The 22,687-nt window shown below is 43.7% G+C and overlaps 2 protein-coding genes across 2 annotated transcripts in view; both read left to right on the top strand.

Moving 5' to 3' along the window:
- Positions 1-4,884, top strand: part of MCM6 (minichromosome maintenance complex component 6) — a 37,503-nt gene extending 32,619 nt beyond the window's left edge. Inside the window, exons 16-17 of the mRNA XM_025404270.1 lie at positions 52-191; positions 4,384-4,884. Of these exons, the coding sequence (XP_025260055.1) occupies positions 52-191; positions 4,384-4,500 (257 nt within the window). The 3' untranslated portion in view covers positions 4,501-4,884. The remainder of the gene's footprint in view (positions 1-51; positions 192-4,383) is intronic.
- A 6,063-nt stretch (positions 4,885-10,947) lies between these two features.
- Positions 10,948-22,687, top strand: part of LCT (lactase) — a 57,392-nt gene continuing 45,652 nt past the window's right edge. Inside the window, exons 1-3 of the mRNA XM_025405053.1 lie at positions 10,948-11,587; positions 18,040-18,119; positions 21,547-21,630. Coding sequence (XP_025260838.1) covers positions 10,948-11,587; positions 18,040-18,119; positions 21,547-21,630 — 804 coding nt within the window. The remainder of the gene's footprint in view (positions 11,588-18,039; positions 18,120-21,546; positions 21,631-22,687) is intronic.

Raw genomic sequence — 22,687 nt, 5'->3', positions numbered from 1 at the left:
ACTGGCAGTACAATTTGCTAGGTTAATTTAAGTGTGTTTTTTTTGTTGCAGAAGAGGACGAGTCAGCATTAAAGAGGAGCGAGCTTGTTAACTGGTACTTGAAGGAAATCGAATCAGAGATAGACTCTGAAGAAGAACTTATAAATAAAAAAAGAATCATAGAGAAAGTTATTCATCGACTCACACACTATGTAGGTGCAGAAGTGCGCTTGTTCTGGTATCAGGGAGGGAGGAAGTTCATGCCCTGTATCTGCAGGTTCACTAGTGAAATTTTTTTTGACCTTTGTTTGTTTTGAATCATTGGAGTATAGTCAGAAGTATGAGTTGTAAAATAAGGGAGAATTAACAGCAGGTAAATGACTTATTTCCTCTGCTGAAACAAGCAGAATTTAGGTTAAGTCTCAGAAGATGGGATTGAGGTCTTACTAGTTAGGTGTTTTAAGCTTCTGTTTCCCACCCTCCTATTTGCCCTTGGTCGTACTGCTGTCACCTACTCCCTATGTTTCATTTTCCTCACATTCTTAGTTCCCACCTTACCCAACCCAATAGTAAATCTTCTGTCTTGCTTGTTTGGTGAAACCTCAAACTTGGTTAAATATAACTTTTTTTTTCTTGTATCCTTTTCTGAGCAGCTGAAATTATCTGGAGAAAAGCATACAATTGTGAGCCCAGTCTTATTTAAATTGATGACCAGAAGTCTCAAGTGGATAGTTCTTATTGTCTCATTAACCTCATGACAGCACTGCCCAGTGCAATTCCTTTTCCCTGGTCAGCTCTTTGCCTCACTCTCTCACAGGACCATTGCATGCCTTCTCTCCACTCCTGTCAGCTGGCCATTCGCAGTACTCAGCCTGTCCACAGCTTTGTCACAGTTGATCACTCCTAGAAATACTGTCTTCTTAACTTGGTTCTGAGTCACTATATCTTCCTGGGGCTTCTTTCTCACTGGTTATTCTCTCTTAGTCTCTTTCCCTGAATCTATCTTTTTTTTGAGATGGCGTTTCACTCTTGTTGCCCGGACTGGAGTGCGATGGCACAGCTCACAGCAGCCTCCGCCTCCCGGGTTCAAGTGATTCTCCTGTCTCATCCTCCCAAGTAGCTAGTATTACAGGAGCCTGCCACCATGCCCAGCTAATTTTTGTTTTTGGTTTTTTTTCAGTAGAGACAGGGTTTTGCCATGTTGGCCAGGCTGATATAGAACTCCTAACCTCAGGCGATAACACCCACCTTGGCCTCCCAAACTGCTGGGATTAGAGGTGTGAGCCACCGTGCCTGGCCTGAATCTTTCTCTTCTTACTTTACTCGCAGATTGCTTACATTCATTACCTAAGTGATCTCATTTGGTTTTATGAATTTACCCATCTACTGATGACTTCCACATTTATGTCACCAGCTCTCACCACTCCTGTAAACTCCAGATGTGTAGAGCTGGTTGCCTACTGAGAGCGTTGATAACAGGCATCTCGTGCTTAATGTGTTCAAAAACAGAGTTGTTCTTACTCAATTGCTATAGGCCAAACGCTTTGAAATTGTCTTTGACTCCTTGATTCCACTCTCCTCTCACAACTCCTCTTCAGCAGCAAATCCTCTGACCCCTACCTTCCATGTGTGTATATTTTCTGTTCTCTTTTTGCTGCCTTCACCAGCCCACCCAAGCCACCAGGCATGGACTGTTGCAGGAGCCTCATAATTGTCCCTTTTTTTGTATTAGCGTCTTGCTTAGCAGCCAGATAAGTCTTTTTAAAATATAAATCAGATTATTTTACTGCCCTCCCTTCCAGTGCTTCTCTCATATAAGAATGAAATTCAGCCTCCTTGTCATGGCCTGCAGAACTATATACAATGTAACCCCTGTCCCTTCATTCACCTCATTTCACAGCAGTCTTCCCCTTGCCCATTCCACCCCAGTGACAGTGGCCTTGTTCCCTAGACACACCAAATATGAGGGCCTTTGCACTCACCCTTTGTCTTTTTCCCTAGATACCCTCCTCCTCTCCAGTGTCTGCTCAAATGTTACCTCTTCAAAGAAGCCTTTCTTGCTAGCCTGCCAAAATAATAGCCTTCTGCTCTTGCTGTCACCCTGCCTTGTATTTCTTCATAATGTTTAACATGGCCCAGCAGTATATTCTTTATTTAAGTGGTTAGTTTGTCTCTCTTATAGAGTATAAGCTCTGTGAGGGTAGAGACTTTGCCCCAGGAGCTACAGTGGTGCCTGGCACATAGCAGGATCAAATATATGTTGAATGATTAAATTTTCCTATTATGGCCAGGCGCGGTGGTTCAAGCCTGTAATCCCAGCACTTTGGGAGGCCGAGACGGGCGGATCACGAGGTCAGGAGATTGAGACTATCCTGGCTAACACGGTGAAACCCCGTCTCTACTAAAAAATACAAAAAACTAGCCGGGCGTGGTAGCGGGCGCCTGTAGTCTCAGCTACTCCGGAGGCTGAGGCAGGAGAATGGCGTAAACCCGCGAGGCGGAGCTTGCAGTGAGCCGAGATCCGGCCACTGCACTCCAGCCTGGGCGACAGAGCAAGACTCCATCTCCAAAAAAAAAAAAAAATTTCCTATTATGTGGCAGAGATTTAACTGTTGTGCCAATTCACAGTGCTCACTATGTAAATATTACAGAGGTCATGTATTGGGGTTGTGTCTTCTGAAAAACCGTCTTACTGTGAAGGTAGATCAGTGTGTGATTATTGGGGAGTAGGGATATGTAAGAAAAGATGTAAGAAAAGACCCTACTCAGATCAGGGTCTAGAGTTGCTTTTCTAGTGGCGGGACATGTCTATGTGCTCCTTGGGATCAGCGTAAACTAAAACGACCCAGGCAAGGAATCTACTTCAGGACTTTGGAACATATTGTGAAGCTAACTGATCTAAACTTGAATTACTTACTTACTTATTTATTTATTTGAGACAAAGTCTTGCTCTGTTGCCCAGACTGGAGTGCAGTAGCATGATCTCAGCTCGCCGCAACCTCCGCCTTCTGGGTTCAAGTGACTCTCTTTTTTTTTTTTGAAACGGAGTCTCGCTCTGTCGCCCAGGCTGGAGTGCAGTGGCCGGATCTCAGCTCACTGCAAGCTCCACCTTCCTGGTTTACACCATTCTCCTGCCTCAGCCTCCCGAGTAGCTGGGACTACAGGCGCCTGCCACCTCGTCCGGCTAGTTTTTTTTTTTTTTTTGTATTTTTTAGTAGAGACGGGGGTTTCACTGTGTTAGCCAGGATGGTCTTGATCTCCTGACCTCATGATCCGCCCGTCTCGGCCTCCCAAAGTGCTGGGATTACAGGCTTGAGCCACCGTCCCCGGTCTCAAGTGACTCTCTTATCTCAGCCTCCAGAGTAGCTGGGGTTACAGGCGCCCGCCACCACACCCAGCTAATTTTTGTATTTTTAGTAGAGATGGTGTTTCACCATGTAGGCCAGGCTGGTCTCAAACTCCTGACCTCAGGTGATCCACCCGCCTCAGCCTCCCAAAGTGCTGGGATTACAGGCATGAGCTGCTGCGCCTGGCCTGGATTACCTTTTAAAATTTGGTTTACCACCTGAACTAATTTGCTACAGAAAACTAGAGAGCTTATACTGTGCTGATCAGATATGCTTCCTGTGAAGGTATGTTAACACATAGAGTGAGTGCTTGGAAGCGTCCAGTCCAACTTCAGGGGTAGATTTGAAAGGGCAGTTTTTTAAAAAGTGTCCAGTCCCCCTTAGTGGCATCAGCCTTTATACTGTGGAGCTTTGCCAAACTTCTTAGGATCAAATCACAATTTGCTGAGTTCCTTTCTATAGGCTTGGCTAGGAGCTCTTCTCATTTGTGGACATTTTTGACTGACCTATAATTATATCATGGGCTTAAAATCTGTCATCAAGATTTTAAGCTAGATGGTATGTTCTACCTTTTTTTTATTAGTTCAGAGTGAAAAATTTTTCAGATGAATTTTCTTCATAGATTGTTCTCCTAACTCTATGAAATGGTGGTATATGAAGAAGTTCAGTGGTCAGTAATTAAAAATTGCTGAACGATATTAAGTATGAAACAGACTTCCAGTTAATTAGAAGATTTTGCAGAATTGTTTAACCTTAAAATTCAAGCATTGCTTCCTTTTTTGAAGTTATATTTACAAGCATTTGATGCAATATATTTAAGTATTTCTTAATTTTCCACAAGGGGTTTGTGGTATGAAAAGGTCAGCATCCTACTAGAAATAGGGTTTAGCAGAGCACTGATAGTGATTTTTGAAGTGTGGTCCTTTTCCTAAGAGTTTCTAGTTGGGAAATGAAAGAAAATGTTGATAGCAAACACTCAGAAGAAGGGTCAAGTCTTATATCTGGACATTGGTATAATACTGCTTGAAACCTGAGGACAAATATTTGTGTTTCACAGGATCATGTTCTCATTGAGCTCACCCAGGCTGGATTGAAAGGCTCCACAGAGGGAAGTGAGAGCTATGAAGAAGACCCCTACTTGGTAGTTAACCCTAACTACTTGCTCGAAGATTGAGATAGTGAAAGTAACTGAACAGAGCTGAGGAACTGTGGCACACCACCTCGTGGCCTGGAGCCTGGCTGGAACTCTGCTAGGGACAGAAATGTTTCTGGAAGTGATGCTTCAAGATTTGTTTTCAGAAACAAGAATTGAGTTGATGGTCCTGTGTGTCACATTCATCACAGGTTTTATACCAACACAGGCTTCAGCATTTTGGTGTGTTTCCTGTCCCAGTGAAGTTGGAACCAAATAATGTGTGGTCTCTATAACAAATACCTTTGTTTTCATGTGTAAGAAAAGGCCCACTACTTTGAAGGTATGTGCTGTCTTATTGAGCAAATAACTTTTTTTCAATTGCCAGCTACTGCTTTTATTCTTCAAAATAAAATAACTTGTTCTAAAGTTGTCCATTGGATTTCCTTCTACTGTACCCTGATTATTGCTTCCATCTACTTGTGAATGTGAGTCTTTCCCTTTTTGCTTAATCTGGAGTGAAGGGGTAGAACTGTGGCATTATGGATTAGGTTTCTATGAGAAGGAGTCATTAGAGAATTCATATGAAAGCTAGAGGCCTTGGAGATGACTTTCCAAGGTTAATTCCAATTTTTTTTTTTAAGTTTATAAAAATTAAAAGTTTATTGTACTTTTTAAAATTACTGTTTAATTTCTTTTACTTCTGTGTCCTAAGGGTAATTTCTCAGGATTGTTTTCAAATTGATTTTTTAGGGGAAGTAGGTCATTTGCTATATTATAAGCTATCCTCAAATTTTATGGTCTTCCAGGAAACGTTATTACCATTTATTATACTAACAGTTCCTGAGACTTAGCTATGATCAGTATGTTCATGAGATGGAGCAGTTCCTGTGTTGCAGCTTTTAACAACAGATGGCATATCTGGGACCTGCAGGGCCAATTAGGGAAATGTAGTAGTTCCATGTTCTATATGGTGAGCTTATAAATAGTAACTTCACTTTCTGCTGACTTGAAAAGGATGGGGTGAGATGAGGGGGCCTGGAAATGGATAGAGAATTTACATAGCAGATGTAGGGTATAAGCTGTCAAGGATGTTTTTAATGAGGGTGGGAGGGCCCTTGACACTGCAATGAGGAAGCTCTGGGGTGCAGGATCTCAGACTTCCTGTTGGGGGAGTGATAGGGCTACTAGCATAGCACAAACACCAGGCGGGACATTGTAGTGAAAATTTAGGAGACAGCAAGAAAGAGCCCTCTCCCACTTGTATTAGGAAGAGCATCTCCCTGCACTGACTTCATAAGGAAAATGGGGTGCAGAGATCTTGAAACATTATGTTTGGAACTTGAACTTTAATTTGACTATTTACTAAAGGAAATTTTACGTCCAGGAAAGATACATTCATTTTTGGCAAATGCGTCCACTCCCAGTCCTGCCCTTAATGAGAGTGGGGGCTCCAGAACAAGGTGAGATAATTACTGCATATCCCCTTTTTCCACGTCTGAGTATGTGTCCTTATGTTTCCACACATTCAGTTTCTCCATGTGGTACTTGTCAGGGAGATGAGGTGGTTAATGGATAATGGATCATATATGAGACCTTTGTGAAGAAAATTAGACAAATATTTAAGATAAGTGGATAGACATTATAGAATGGGAAGATTTGAATGCCATAAATTGTCAACTGATATATTAATACATTTTTAACCAAATCCCAACAGACACCCATCAATAAGGAAATTATTACATAAGCTGTGGTACAGCTACACTGTGAGATACCCACAGACAAAATTGAGGTAGACCTAGATGTTTTGAAATTGAAGTATCTCTAGGACACATGGGAAAGAAAATGTGCAAATACAGTCAAGATGATTCTGGGGAAAAGGATGATAGAAGAGGCCTTGCCCTATCTGAAAGCAAAAAGTACTGCACAAGTGTAGAAATTAAGATCAGTAACGACTGGCACGTGAACAGATAAATCAGTCGCAACAGTAAAAAGTCCAGAAACATCTGTGCACATATAGGTTTTTCGTTTGATAAGGTGACATTTCAAATATTAGAGGAAGGGTAGCCTATTCAGTGTTAGAAATTAGCCTGCCACACAGCATACCCAAGTTAAAATTCAAGATGTGTTAGAGATTTAAAGATAAAAGGTGAGTACACACATATAGTTAGATATTTAATAGCAGATATAAGTGCTAATGTTTGATAGCATAATGGGGTGACTAGTTAGCAACAATGTGTTGTATATTTCAAAGTAACTGGAAGAGAGAACTTGAAATGTTTCCAGCACACAGAAATGAAAAATATTCAAGGTGATGGGTACCCGAAATATGCTGACTTGATCATTACGCATTCTGTGCACACAAAATAACGCATGTACCCCATAAATACGTAAAATGTGTCAATTTTAAAAAGGGAATTTGAAAAACAACTGAAGGAAGTCAATTACGTTTTCCATGAACCTCCTCCCTCCCTCTTTTCTGCCACTCCAAAGCTGTGTGGGCCTACTGTGCGAGAGTCTTAATCCTGCCAAATACAAAGAAGCATGTTTGTTACTGAAAAAAATGTTCTTCCATAGGATTACCATTTTGTATCTATATTTTGAAAACAAGTTGTTAGAAATGTTTTATAATGTCATTAGTGTCAGGAACTGGCATTTTAAGAATTGTGCCTGTGATGAAGATCCATTAAATCATAAAGTATGTTAAAGGTCACAAAAGCAAAATACTGTCTAAGGCTAAGGCCCACATGGGACAGTCTAATACCCATGAGTACTCAACTTGTCTTGATGTCTGAGCTTTGCAGTGCAATGTGAATTTGAGCAGCCACAAATCTATTAGTAGAAAGCAAGACAGATTAATATAGGTTAAAACAATGGTGTAAACACATTTCTCCCAATAATTATCTCTTTTCCTGGGATCAACTTGTATGAAACCTTGTCAAAATGTACTCCACAAGTATGTACAATTATTGTGTATTTTAAAAATAAAAACAAATGACAAATAATGAAAACAAGAACGAATACTCAAGTAGATTTGTCACAGGATTTTTATAAAAAGATGGTACCAGGTAATACATCTTTAAAGAGTATAGGCTGCTCTGCCAACGTAGTAACCACTTTTTATTCCTTTACTTTCACTTAATAGGCTTGCTTTCACTTAAGGAAAAAAAAGCCAGGCACGGTGGCTCACACCTGTAATCCCAGCACTTTGGGAGGCCGAGGTAGGTAGATCACATGAGGTCAGGAGTTCGAGACAAGCCTGGCCAACATGGACAAAACCCATCTCTACTAAAAATACAAAAATTAGCCAGGCATGGTGGCGGGGTGCCTATAATTCCAGCTACTGGGGAGGTTGGGGCAGGAGAATTGCTTAAACCCAAGAGGTGGAGGTTGCAGTGAGCTGAGATCATGCCACTGTACTCCAGCTTGGGTGGCACCACCACCACCAACAACAAGGATTCCCGCCGGGCGCGGTGGCTTACACCTGTAATCCCAGCACTTTGGGAGGCCAAGGCGGGTGGATCACAAGATCAGGAGATCGAGACCATCCTGGCTAACACGGTGAAACCCCGTCTCTACTAAAAACACAAAAAAATTAGCCAGGCGTGGTGGTGGGTGCCTGTAGTCCCAGCTACTCGGGAGGCTGAGGCAGGAGAATGGCGTGAACCTGGGAGGCGGAGCTTGCAGTGAGCCAAGATCGCGCCACTGCACTCCAGCCTGGGCGACACAGTGAGACTCTCAAAAAAAAAAAAAAAGAAAGAAAAAGATTCCCAGGCTTCACCCTCTACAGTCTATGGAAAGTCATGGAAATCTATTTCAAAAAAAAAAAAAAAGACTATAAACCAAATTAAAAGATGGGAAAATTTTTCTATCATGTTTTAATATGTGATATCCAAAGTCCCATTAAGAATTTTTATATCAGTAATAAGATAAAAATGGAGAAAGGATGTGAATATAAATCTCGGAAGGAAAATGCCCAATTAACATGAAGAGCTTCACCTCTTAAGTAATCAGAAAAAGAAAAAAAAACAAGCACATATTTACTTCAAAGCATGAAAAATGTAAAGTTTTATAATAGGCATTAGCAAGGCAGACAGATTCAGGCACACATCTAACTATATGTAGGATTTAAATTTGAAGAAGACTACCTTGGAAGACAATTGGCATTCAATCAATCAAAAACCATTTTTTTGAGACATGATCTTCCTATGTTGCCCAGACTGGCCTCAAGCTCCTGGGCTCAAGCAATCCTCCAGTCTCAGCCTCCAAAAGTACTGGCAAAACAGGCATGAGTGACCATGCCCAGCCTGTATATAAGGATATTCATTTGCAGCATTGTTTGCAACACAAAAATTTAAAACCAACCGAAGTGTTTAATATGCAAGATGTTAATTTATGGTACATTCTTGCTGTGGAAAGCTGTGCATCTGTTAGAGGTGGGTCTGTAAGTTCTGACATAGGCAACGCTCTTTTTTTGGGGGGGGGAGGGGGTGGACGGAGTCTCGCTCTGTCACCCAGGCTGGAGTGCAGTGGCCGGATCTCAGCTCACTGCAAGCTCCACCTCCCGGGTTTACGCCATTCTCCTGCCTCAGCCTCCCAAGTAGCTGGGACTACAGGTGCCCGCCACCTCACCCGGCTAGTTTTTTGTATTTTTTAGTAGAGACGGGGTTTCACCGTATTAGCCAGGATGGTCTCGATCTCCTGACCTCGTGATCCGCCCGTCTCGGCCTCCCAAAGTGCTGGGATTACAGGCTTGAGCCACCGCGCCCGGCCTGGCAGGCAGAGCTCTTAAGAGCTGTCAGGTGAAGAAAAGAAGGCTGAAAAACTACACATGGCGTGATTCCATATATGTTAAATTGTTTTATATTTTAAATGTTATACAAATGTTTCCATTTGTACATATGTAATAATAATGATCCCTGAGCAGTACTGTTCCATACATGCTACAAGAAAGACCCATTTAATCCCCACAGCCTATGATGAATTATCCACATTCTACAGGTGACAAAATTGAGGCACAAAGTTAAGTAATTTTCATCAGATGAGATTTAAACCCAGGCATTCTGACTCCTGTATAACCATTAAGATATGCAGAGAAAGAAAACTGGAAAGATGCATATTGGTTTTTGTGTTTTTTTTGTTTTGTTTTGTTTTTTTGAGACGGAGTCTTGCTCTGCCGCCCAGGCTGGAGTACAGTGGCCGGATCTCAGCTCACTGCAAGCTCCGCCTCCCGGGTTCACGCCATTCTCCTGCCTCAGCCTCCCGAGTAGCTGGGACTACAGGCGCCTGCCACCTCGCCCGGCTAGTTTTTTGTATTTTTAGTAGAGACGGGGTTTCACCGTGTTAGCCAGGATGGTCTCGATCTCCTGACCTCGTGATCCGCCCATCTCGGCCTCCCAAAGTGCTGGGATTACAGGCTTGAGCCACCGCGCCCGGCCGCGCATACTGTTGAAGATACTTATTCTAGGAAGAGGAGGGGGGAGGGTGAAGGAATTTGCAAGTTTTTCGTAGATGTTTCCATATTGTTCGAATCTCTTACAAAATGTGTTCAGCATATTTTTAAAGAGGGAAAATTTGGGGCAAAGGACTTATTTTTGTTGTATTATGTAAACAAATTTTTAAATAATTTGTGGCTGGGTGTGGTGGCTCACACCTGTAATCCCAACACTTTGGGAGGCTGAGGCAAGAGGATCGCTTGAGCCCAGGAGTTCGAGACCAGCATGGGTGACATGGCAAAACTCCATCTCTACTAAAAGTACAAAAAATTAGCCAGTCGTGATGGCACACACCTATGGTCCCACCTACCCAGGATGCTGAGATGGGAGGATCGCTTAAGCCCAGGAAGTCAAGGCTGTAGTGAGCTGTGATCGCACCACTGCACTCCCACCTGGGCAACAGAGTGAGACCCTGTCACCAAAATAATTAATAAATAAAAACTTGATAATTGTTTTCTTCAGACATTTTCCAGGTTCCTCTGCTTAAATTGTATAGGAAGTTCGAGGTTTTTGTGTTGGTCTTTATTTTTTTATTTTTTATTTTTTTTGAGATGGAGTCTCATTCTGTCGCCCAGGCTGGAGTGCAGTGGCATGATCTCGGCTCACTGCAACCTCCGCCTCCCGGGTTCAGGTGATTCTCCTGCCTCAGCCTCCTGAGTAGCCAGGACTACAGACGCATGCCACTATGCCCGCCTAATTTTTTGTATTTTTAGTAGAGACAGGGTTTCCCCGTGTTAGCCAGGATGGTCTTGATCTCCTGACCTCGTGATCTGCCCGCCTCGGCCTCCCAAAGTGCTGGAATTACAGGTGCAAGCCACCGCACCCGGCCCTGATCTTTACATTTTTAAATATTGCATTAGTGAACCATGTACAGATTTTGTGATCATAGATAACCCAGTTAATTATTAAGTCTTAATTAATCACTTAGTATTTTACAACCTCAGTTGTTGTTATAAAGTAAGGGTTCCACATACCTCCTAACAGTTCCTAGAAAATGGAGCTGTCTTGGCATGTAGCCTTTATTGCCCTGCTAAGTGTTTCATGCTGGGGGTCAGACTGGGAGTCTGAGAGAAATTTCATTTCTACCGCTGGTCCTTTAACCAATGACTTGCTGCACAACCTGAGCGGGCCCCTGGGAGACCAGAGTTCTAACTTTGTAGCAGGGGACAAAGACATGTATGTTTGTCACCAGCCACTGCCCACTTTCCTGCCAGAGTACTTCAGCAGTCTTCGTGCCAGTCAGATCACCCATTACAAGGTATTTCTGTCATGGGCACAGCTCCTCCCAGCAGGAAGCACCCAGAATCCAGACAAGAAAACAGTGCAGTGCTACCGGCGACTCTTGGAGGCCCTCAAGACTGCACGGCTTCAGCCCATGGTCATCCTGCACCACCAGACCCTCCCAGCCAGCACCCTCCAGAGAACCGAAGTCTTCGCTGACCTCTTTGCCGACTATGCCACATTCGCCTTCCACTCCTTCGGGGACCTAGTTGGGATCTGGTTCACCTTCAGTGACTTGGAGGAAGTGATCAAGGAGCTTCCCCACCAGGAATCAAGAGCGTCACGACTCCAGACCCTCAGTGATGCCCACAGAAAAACCTATGAGATTTACCATGAAAACTATGCTTCTCAGGGTGAGTACACATTGACCTGGTGGTGACCCCTCGACAGCCTTCATCACACACCTTCCCCGTCCTCCTTAGAGCAGATTTGGCGTTTCTCGCCACCCACCTTCAGCAGTCCTCTCATGTCTCTGCATAGGGAGAAATTAATAATGTACTGATTTCCCACTGGAGATAGGAAGGGGTGCCTAATAGGGCATAATGCTCAGCATTTCCTTTGAAAAATATCTTTGAGGCCAGGCGCAGTGGCTCACGCCTGTAATCCCAGCACTTTGGGAGGCCGAGGTGGTTGGATCACTTGAGGTCAGGAGTTCGAGACCAGCCTGGCCAATATGGCAAAACCCTGTCTCTACCAAAAATACAAAAATTAGCCAGGGATGGTAGCAGGTGCCTGTAATCCCAGCTACTTGGGAGGCTTAGGCAGGAGAATCACTGGAACCCAGGAGATAGAGGTTGCAGTGAGCCAAAATCATGCCACTGCACTCCAGCCTGGGCAACAGAGCAAGACTCCGTCTCAAAAAAAAAAATATATATATATATATATATATACACACACACACACACACACACACACGTACACACACACACATATGTACACACATACACACACACATATATATCTTTGAAACCCCCCTTGCCCAGTCTTGAGTTGGGCAAGCCCTGATTGTCTTTCTATCTTCCTTTCTATGTCCTGCTGCCCTGACTTGGAGGCAAGGCTTCATGGTCTCCTGTCCTTCCCCCTCAGCTCCCCTTTACTTACATGTCTTAGTTGGAGCTTACATTCCAGCTTGGGAGACAGACAAATACAAGATGAAACAATTATATACCACAGGATGAGGAGAGCACAACTGTTAACTGTTCACATTCCTGCCTCCTAGGGGACTTGAAGTTCTGATCTGGAGACCTAGGCTGTACCAGGACTTTTGTGATTTTAATCAATTCCCTAACTGTACATTAGGTACACCAATTTTGAGAACCAATTTTGCATTATGTATGCTTGCTTTTTTTTATTATATACTGTATACATACATATTTGTATATATAATACCTGATATATATACATACTTCTATGTTCTAGTTTTTCAATTTAACATATTTTATGACTATATTCTCATTTTATTAAAAACTTGAGCCAGGCATGGTGGTGGCTCATGCCTGTTAGGAGGCCAAGGCAGGAGGATTGCTTGAGGCCAGGAGTTGGAGACCAGCCTGGGCAACATAGCAAACCACCATCTCTAAAATAATAATAATAATTTACTCCAGTGCTGGAATAGTATTGCTTAAAACAAAGCAAAAACTTGAAAGCATAACTTTCAATGGTCTTATAGGTTCCCATTGTATAAATGGAGCATAAAGTTTAAACTATTTTCCTTATTTTTGTATGTTTATTCTAATTTTCACTAGTTACAAGTTATGTTGCAATGACATTCCTATCTATAAACTATTTCCCACCTTCTGATAAATTCTTTTTGACAGAGTCTTAGAATTGAAACTACTAGGTAAAAAGATCTGCATTCTTTAAGATTTTAAAGCATGGTACTAAATTATTTTACAGAAAAGTTATATAATCATTTATACGAACAGTTATAAAATTACTCTTCTAACCCCATTCTGTCGTTTCAAATGCTATATTTTAGTACTAATTTAACAGTGAAAGCACTTATTTTCATCTCTTGTTAATTTGCACGTATATGATTATAGAGAGGTTAAACATTTTTTCTTTTTTTTTTTTTTTCTGAGATGGAGTCTCACTCTGTTACCCAGGCTGCAGTGCAGTGGCACAATCTCGGCTCACTGCAAGCTCCACCTCCCGGGTTCAAGCGGTTCTCCTGCCTCTGCCTTCCCAGTGGCTGGGATTACGGCACGCATCACCACATCCGGCTAATTTTTGTATTTTTAGTAGAGATGGGGTTTCTCCTGTTGGCCAGGGTGGACTCGAACTCCTAACCTCAGGTGATCCGCCTGCCCCGGCCTCCGAAAGTGATGGGATTACAGGTTTGAGCCACCGCGCCTGGCCTTAAACATTTTTTTTTTTTCTATCTTAAAAAATAAGGTAGGACATTATAGCAGCCTTATTCACAATAGCGAAAAGGGGGAAGCAACCCAGATATCCGCTGATGGATGAATGGATAAACAAGATGTGGTGTAGACATAAAGTGGAATATTACTCCACCTTTATTAAAAAGGGAGGAAGTCTTGTCACATGCTACAACATGGATGAACCTTGAGGACATTATGCTAAGTGAAGTAAGTCAGACACAAAAAGACAAATGCTGTATGATTCCACGTATAGGAGGAACCTAGAGCGGTCAAATTCATGGAGACAGGAAGGAGAATGACAGAGGCCAGGGGCTGGGGTAAGGGAGAAATGGAGAGCTGTTTAATGGGGATAGAGTTTCTGTTCTGAAAGATGAAAAAGTTCTGGAGATTGGTTGCACAACAATGTGAATATACTTAATAATACTGAACTGTACACTTAAAAATAGTTAAGATGGTACTTTTTCTGTTATGTGTATTTTACCATTTTTTTTTTCTTTTTTTTTTTTTGAGGCAGGGTAAGGGAAGAAAGTGTGAGAGTGGCTGGGGATATTTTAGACAGAGTTGCCAGGAAGGCTGTTCCTGGGCCACCACTTGAGCAGTTGGGAATGCAGGGCGAGAGTGGGCTCGAGAAAGAGAAAAGGGGCCCAGTCTGAGGGAGAGCAGAGCTCTGGACACGGAGACAGTTGCCTGAACCTAGGAGCGCCATGGAGAACCACTGTGCTCTTTGCAGAGCCTGTCTTGGGGCGGGTCAGCAAATAAACACAGAGATGTGTGTTGGCTCCAATCCTACTGAAGAAGCTCTGAGTAAAATAAACTTTGAAAGAATGAGGCCAGGCGCAGTGGCTCACATCTGTAACCCCAGTGCTTTGGGAGGCCAAGGCAGGCAGCTTGTTTGAGCTCAGAAGTTCGAGACTAGCCTGGCCAACGTGGTGAAACCCCATCTCTCCTAAAAAAAAGAAAATCATGAAAGTTCTCTTGTAGCTGGGATTACACACGCACACCACCACACCTGGTGTGTGTGTGTAATCCCAGCTACAAGGGAGGATGAGGTGGGAGAATCGCTGGAAGCCGGTCAGCAGAGGCTGCAGTGAGCCAGAATCACACAGTGAGCCAAGATCACACCACTGCACTCCAGCCTAGGTGACAGAGCCAGACCCTGGGGAAAAAAAAAAAAAGGAAAGAAAGAAAAAGAAGGAAGGAAGGAAGGAAAGAGAGAGAGAGAGAGAGAATAAAGAGAAGAAGAGAAAGAGGAAAGAGAAAGAAAGAAGAAAAGAAAGAAAAAGAAAGAGGAGAAAGAAAAAGGAAGAACTAACGAACAAATGAAAGAAAGAAACAGAAAAGAAAATAAAAAAGAATGAAAGACTACAGAAGAAGCAGGATTGAAAAATAATAATAGAAAGAAAGAAGGAAAGACAGTATCATCCCAAATAAAGAAAAATCTTATTTTGAGGATGGATGCACAAAATTATTTAAATTATAAAACTATATGTACATGTTTATTTAAATGTTTTCCATATTTTATTTTTACTTTTCATCAGGTGACTAAAGACTTTCTTTTTAAACTCGTATCTTCCTTCTTTTCTTCTGCTTATTTCTCCTACCCTTCATTTTGTGTTTCCCCAAATATCTGTCCCCAATATCATGCAAGACACAGAATAAGTTCTCTTTTTCAGTCTCCTTACTATTTCAAAAAGTGGTTTTTCTTCCGTCTCTCTCCCTCATGCTCACTTTCCTTCTAAGTCCAATCCTATAGAGTTATTGTTCTTTTAAAAATGTATTATTTGATATACATCAAAAATGTTATATAACATAGCTTAATTAAAAGCAAAAAAAAAAAAAACCCCATAAGAAATGCCAATGAACCGACTACTTAATCCAACAATTAAAATAAAACAGAATACCGCTTCACACCTACGAGGAGGGCTGTAATTAAAAAGACAGACTGTAACAGCGCTGGTGACACTGTGGAGTGAATGGAACCTGAGTACACTGCTGGGGCCATGAACAACGGTGCAGCCACTTTGGAAAACAGCCCAGCACTTCCTCAAACTTTAGAGTTAACATATGGCTTAACAATTCCTCTTCTAGGGATATATCCAAGTGAAATGAACAAATGTCCAAACAAAAATGTGTACACAAACATTCATAGCAGTGTAATTCATAAAAACCAAAAGTGGAAACAATGACCATCAACTGATGGATAAATAAAATGTAGTATTAATATATCCATACAATAGAATATTATTCAGCCAGAAAAAGAAAGAAGTTATTTTGTTTATTTATTTATTTTTTAGACAGAGTCTCGCTGTCACCCAAGCTGGAGTTCAGTGGTGCGATCTTGGCTCACTGCAACCTCCACCTCCCAAGTTCAATCAATTTTCCTGCCTCAGCCTCCCAAGTAGTTGGCACTACAGGCATGCACCACCATGCCCGGCTAATTTTTTTGTATTTTTAGTAGAGACGGGGTTTCACCATGTTGGCCAGGCTGGTCTCGAACTCCTGACCTCAAGTGATCCTCCCACCTCGGCCTCCCAAAGTGCTGGGATTATAGGTGTGAGCTACTATGCTTGGCCGGAAAGAAGTTCTGATATATGATACAACATTGATGAACCTTGAAAACATGCTAGTGAAAGCGGCCAGTCACAACCACGTATTTACATTTACAATCTACATTTACATTTACAACAAATGTCCCGAATAGGCAAATGTATAGAGACGCTAAAGTAGATTAGCGGTTTATTCCGCGGAAGTGATGATGGTTTGAAGTCTGGAAACCTGTGGAATGTGAAACAGATCCATGGAGCACAACCATTAAATAACTGGGAAACAACATTATCTTGTCAGAATGAGAACTAAATATCTCCCAGTGATATTCCATGCTCAGAAGTATTTCAAAGATTCGTTGTGCTTATCAAAATAAGCACCATTGTAGTTGGTAATGGTTGTTTGTGGTGGTTTCATTGGCAGGGGATCTATCTTCTATAGAGAATTTGAATGAATATGGTCCTATTGTTAAAATCTGAAACTGCAGTTTTATTCAATTTTTGTTTCGTGTTTCCAAATCACAGGTCTGAGCCCTTTCTGTCCACCCAGTCCTAAGCTTGATACTTGGAGGGATTACATAAATGTTTAAATTTTGCTCCTCAAGGAGCATCCAATGTGGGCTGAAAATTTATATCCATCGAGAGCAACACAGAGCGGCTGAGCCATCCCAGCGCCACACAGTGTTTCTCAAATTACGGTCTGAGGACCATTGTGTTGGAATCCCCCGAGAAGTGTGTTAAAATGCTTGCGCCTGGGCCCACTCTACTCTGCTCACTCTGAATCTCCGAGGGCAGGGCCTGAAATTGGCTTTTTTTTTTTTCTTTTTGAGACGGAGTCTCACTCTGTTGCCCAGGCTGGAGTGCGGTGGTGAGATCTAGGCTCACTGCAACCTCTGTCTCCTGAGTTCAAGCAGTGCTCCAGCCTCAGCCTCCCAAATAGTCGGGATTACAGGCGCACTCCACTCCTAATTTTTGTATTTTTAGTAGAGACGGAGTTTCACCATGTTGGCCAGGCTGGTCTGGAACTCCTAACCTCAAGCGATTCACCCACCTTGGCCTCCCAAAGTGCTTGGATTACAGGCGTGAGCCACCGTGCCCAGCCTGAAATTGGCATTTTAACAATCTCGGTAGGTGACTGTGATGTACACAACAGTTTGAGAACCACTGTTATGTCATCCAATGTCAAAACAAGTGGGTACAAGCCACGCATGCTAATATTTCCTTGTTTCTCCCCTCAATGCCCGGTAGGGGCTGTAGTGATATTTTCCCATGAATAAGGATCAGGGAACAGCAGTTTCCTGAGAGCACCCCGACTTTAAAAAGAAGTTTAGGAATGGGCAGAGTGGCTCATGCCTGTAATCCCAGCACTTTGAGAGACCAAGGCGGGAGAAGTGCTTGAGCCCAGGAGTTTGAGATCAGCCTGGAAAATATAATGACACCATATCTCCACAAAAAATTTAAAAACTAGCCAGGCATGGTAGCGCATAACTGTAGTCCCAGCTACTCAAGAGCCTGAGGCAGGAGGATCGCTTGAGTCTGAGAGGCAGAGACTGCAATAAGGTGAGATCACGCCACTGCACTCCAGCCTGGGCGACAGCAAGACCCTGTCTCAAAAAAAAAAAAAAAAAAAAAGAAGTTTAGGAAGGAGTCCTCTCCTTGCCAACTTTCCAACTGCTCTGCATTTCATAGTCCTGATTTTCACAAACTCTCTAAAGGAACATTATTTTTTTTAAGCCACCTTTTCTTCTAAAATCTTTCAGCTAGAGTAAAGTCACGTGGATGACTTCTTCGGGTCCATAGGAAATGAATCCCCCAGTGGTTTCCGCAGTCAGAGCCTCCCACCTTCGCTCACCTGCTGCTCATGTCTCTGGTTGGTTTCAGGCGGAAAACTCTCTGTTGTCCTGCGAGTTGAAGATATCCCGGAGCTCCTGCTAGAACCACCCGTATCTGCGCTTGCCCAGGTGACAGCAGCCCAAAAATATACCTGTAACATCCAAGGAGAGTTTGATTTTAATTTTTTAAAAACAAGAGAAGTTTTGGTCTGTTTGGTTTGACATTTCTGTAAATACCTCAGAATGAGTGGTATATATTCTCTAGGTTCATAATTACCTTAAAAACAAAATCTTGAAGCTGCAGCTCCTGCTTGGTCAAGTGTCGGCATCCCTGCAGGAAGGACTCACTTGCCTCTGCTTGCTCTGATTTTTGAGTCCAAGATAGCTTACAGGAGAAGAGATGAAATTATGGCAAAACAGGTACTAGGTTTATAAAGGGGTTTTTAAAAAATGTGTACCTGGCCGAACACGGTGGCTCACATCTGTAATCCCATCACTTTGTCGGGGGAGGTGGGAGAGTTGTTTGAGCCCAGGAGTTCGAGACCAGCCTGGGCAACATGGCAAAACTCCCTCTCTACTAAAAATACAAAAATTAGCAAGAGATGGTGATATATGCCTGTAGTCCCAGCTGCTCGGGAGGCTGAGGTGGGAGGATCACTTTAGCCCTGGAGGTCAAGACTGCAGTGAACTGTGATCATATCTCCAGCCTGGGTGACACAGCAAGACCCTGTCTAGAAAAAAAAAAAAAAAAATTTTAAATGTTCAGACATCCTCTATCACTTTTTATTTTTTATTTTTAGTTATTTATTTTTTTAGAGACAGGGTTTTGTGGCCTTCTCTGTCACCCAGGCCAGAGTGCAGTGGCATGATCACAGCTCACTGAAGCCTCAACTTCCAACTCCTGGCCTTGAGCAATCCTCCCACCTCAGCTTCCCAAAGTGTTGAGATTACAGGCATGAGCTGCCACGTCCAGCCAACTATCACTTTTTAACTATAATTTATATTTTTTATTTTTATTTTTTTTTTGAGATGGAGTTTCATTCTTGTTGCTCAGGCTGGAGTGCAGTGGCACGATCTCAGCTCACTGCAATCTCTGTCCCCTGGCTTCAAGCAATTCTCCTGCCTCAGCCTCCCAAGTAGCTGGGATTACAGGCATGTGCCACCACGCCCAGCTAATTTTGTATTTTTAGTAGAGATGGGGTTTCACCATGTTGGTCAGGCTTGTCTCAAACTCCTGACCTCAGGTGATCCACCTGCCTCAGCCTCCCAAAGTGCTGGAATTACAGGCTTGAGCCACCACGCCCAGCCTTTAACTATAATTTTTAAAAGAAAAATCAAAATAATCTGAGAAGTGAACAGCTTTGGGCCCCCTTGGGCTGCTGGGCAGTCTGGAAGCCATGGGAACCACTGCGGGCCTCCAGTTCTGCAGCATCGCCCTGGCACTGTAGAGATGCGGTGCTGCTCATTGGCGTCTGCGTGGTGATGGGGGCCCCAGGAGTCAGGGTCCAGTCTTCAGATTTTCCACTTCAAACACGATGGAACCAAGACCTGATAAGGTTCTGGAGGGACAACTCCAAGGCTGATTGCATGGACAGAATGGCATCTAAATTAGTTTACAGAGGGCGATAACTGCTATCAGTTATGAACGCAGGAGGCCAAAGTGCTGATCAGAAAAATGCTTCTCAAGAAATAGCCTTTGTACTGGTCTCTGCCCCAGTCCATGCTGTGCAATGCTTCTGGTAATCTTCCGAAAGCACAGTTCTGACCCGTTCCCTGCTGGGAAGCCACACTCCCGAGTGGGACGAATCCTGCAGGACCCTCCAGTGCATGAACATGTGGGTGTCTCTCTCTCTCTGGCCTCACCTCCTATTTTGCCCGTGTGAGTGCTATGCTTGCTTCCTACTCTCCTGCATCCCCTATTGGACGTCCTTCCTGTCTTCCTGTCTTCCTGCCTTCCTCAAATCTCCTTCCAGCAAAATTTTCTCCATTGTTAACGTACACTTAACTGTGCTCTCCAGCGGAGGCCTCGCGCAGTAACACTCCCTCACTCGCCCTGATGCACTCTCTCCCCACCCGGACCCTTAGCCATTGCTTTAGACCAGTGGTTCCCAAGCTCGAGTGGGCATCAGAACCACCTAGAGAGCTAGGAGAGAGCACAGAGACCAAGGCTTAATGTGGTGGGACCTACCTGGGCCTGCACAGGCATCCCAAGTCCCCAGGTGAGTCTAATCCCCAGCAAGGCATGAGAACCACTGGTACGGGCTTCTCATGGCACGTCTGACTTTCTGCCTTCTCCTCGTGTGATTGGTGCATTTGCTAACCCTCCCTATTAAAGGTGTAAACCTCTGTGGATATTATTTATCTCTACATGTGAATCCCTACCCACCATCCCAGCACAGTGTGACTTTCAGAGGTAGGAACTCAGTGACAATGTGTTGTGCAGAATTGACAGACACAAGCAAGAGCTGCGAGGGTGGGCAGGGAACGCTGGACCAATACCTGCCAGAGTGGTCTTTAGTGAACACTGATGACAACTGAGAAAGCAACAGGGAGCCCGTGGTGAACCACTGATTAACCCATTTATGCCTGAGGTTGCAATTTTTTGAACTTTTGCAATCAGACCTTAGCGATGACCTTGAGCAGTAGGATATAAGTAACACCCACAGGCCTAGCATTCCAATAATGGAACACTAGGCATTAAGGTGCACAGAGCACTTGGTTCTGACCAGGTGCTGTTAACCATAGTCCTTGTCTCGAAGAAGCAGATGATCTGTGGGAGGGATAAGACAGGTAATGATCTAATCATGCCAAGGGTAGAAAGGTACAGTCTACCAGGCTCGTGGAGGGGAGCGGAGCATTGGGGGTTGTGAGGGTAGTGGCAGCATGGTGGTGTCTTCCTGTGTAGACTCTGTGAATCTGAAGTTCTTTGAGCACATGCAGGCCAGCAGGGCAGAGGGGACATCCTTATCGGATGCGTGGATGGGGGTGTTGACGACCAGGACCATGAGGGTTGTGCTCTGCTAAAGAGGATGTCCCCAGGGCATCCTCCACAGGCCCTAGCTCTTGGCCTGGCTAGGGATAACCGGGGGTGAACTTCAAACTGTGGCCTGAAATTAAAACCAAAACCAAAAACCCAGTAGGATTCACAGGGATGACTGTGGAGCCATGCTTGGCTGAAGGCTCTACCGCCCCCATCCTGGCCAAGTGCTAGAGTCTGTGGAGGAAGTGCCAGGGGCAGCCCTGGCCTCCAGCTCCCTCCCATTTCTGGCATTCACACATTCATTTAGCCATCAACACTGCGTGCTTTCTGTGTGCTGAGCACAGAGGCAAATGGATGAGCACATAGGTAATGCATTTCCCAACAACACACAGGCACAGGCATCCCCCCGCCACTCTACACACGCACACACACACTTTCTCATTCCATCTCCATCTTTTCCTTTAGAAAATCCCGCTTTGGAATATTCAGTTTAGTGATAAGGGGAGAAACAAAAAAGCATATTTCCGAGAGTCTTGACACTGCTTAGGCTCTAATGACCCTATTTACTATTTCCAGGACACGGTTGATTTCCTCTCTCTTGATTTGTCTTATGAATGCCAAAATGAGGCAAATCTGCGGCAGAAGCTGAGTAAATTGCAGGTAATTTGAGCCCTTTTCCACACTGATGATGAATGCTGCGAAGGTTTCAGAGAGCAGATTAGACATTTAATGCTTTGACTACTGCATAAACTGAACTTCCATCAACAGTCAGAGATCTGCTGAGTTGAGTCTGGGGAGATTTCTGCTGCAAGCATCCTTAGAGAACGTCGGATGTTAGGTAGTCTTTCCTAGAAAGGATATGAGGGTTAGCTTGTTAAGATAAATATTTACATAAATCCTCCGCTTTCTTGTGTAGAAATCTGCCGAGAATCGAGATTCTAGGGTTCATTCTGAGTTTTAAAAAGGCAATTCATCAGTGGGGGTGATGGTTGCATAACGATGTGAATCTACTTAACGCCACTGAACTACACATTTAATGGTTATGACGATAATTTTTTTTTTTTTAAGATGGAGTCTTCCTCAGTTGCCCAGGCTGGAGTGCAGTGGTGCAGTCTTGGCTCACTGCAGCCTCTGCCTCCTGAGTTCAAGCGATTCTCCTGCTTCAGCCTCTCCAGTAGCTGGGACTACAGGAACACAGTAACATGCCTGGCTAATTTTTGTATTTTTGGTAGAGGCAAGGTTTCACCATGTTGGTCCTGCTGGTCTCAAACTCCTGACCTAAAGTGATCCGCGCCCATCGGCCTCCCCAAGTGCTGGGATTACAGGTGTGAGCCACTACACCTGGCCCGTAAATTTTTTCTTTAAGGCTATTTTACCACATTTTTTAAAAAACAAACATTTCGGCCGGGCGCGGTGGCTCAAGCCTGTAATCCCAGCACTTTGGGAGGCCGAGACGGGCGGATCACGAGGTCAGGATATCAAGACCATCCGGGCTAACACGGTGAAACCCCGTCTCTACTAAAAATCCAAAAAAAAAAATTAGCCGGGCGTGGTGGCGGGCGCCTGTAGTCCCAGCTACTCGGGAGGCTGAGGCAGGAGAATGGCGTAAACCCGGGAGGCGGAGCTTGCAGTGAGCTGAGATCCGGCCACTGTACTCCAGCCTGGGTGACAGAGCGAGACTCCGTCTCAAAAGAAAAAAAAAAAAAAAAAAAAAAAA

The sequence above is a fragment of the Theropithecus gelada genome, chromosome 12 (assembly GCF_003255815.1).
Source record: "Theropithecus gelada isolate Dixy chromosome 12, Tgel_1.0, whole genome shotgun sequence".
In the NCBI taxonomy this organism is placed as follows: domain Eukaryota; kingdom Metazoa; phylum Chordata; class Mammalia; order Primates; family Cercopithecidae; genus Theropithecus; species Theropithecus gelada.
The sequence above is the reverse complement of the archived record's forward strand: the minus strand, read 5'-3'. Positions and strand labels throughout refer to the sequence as shown.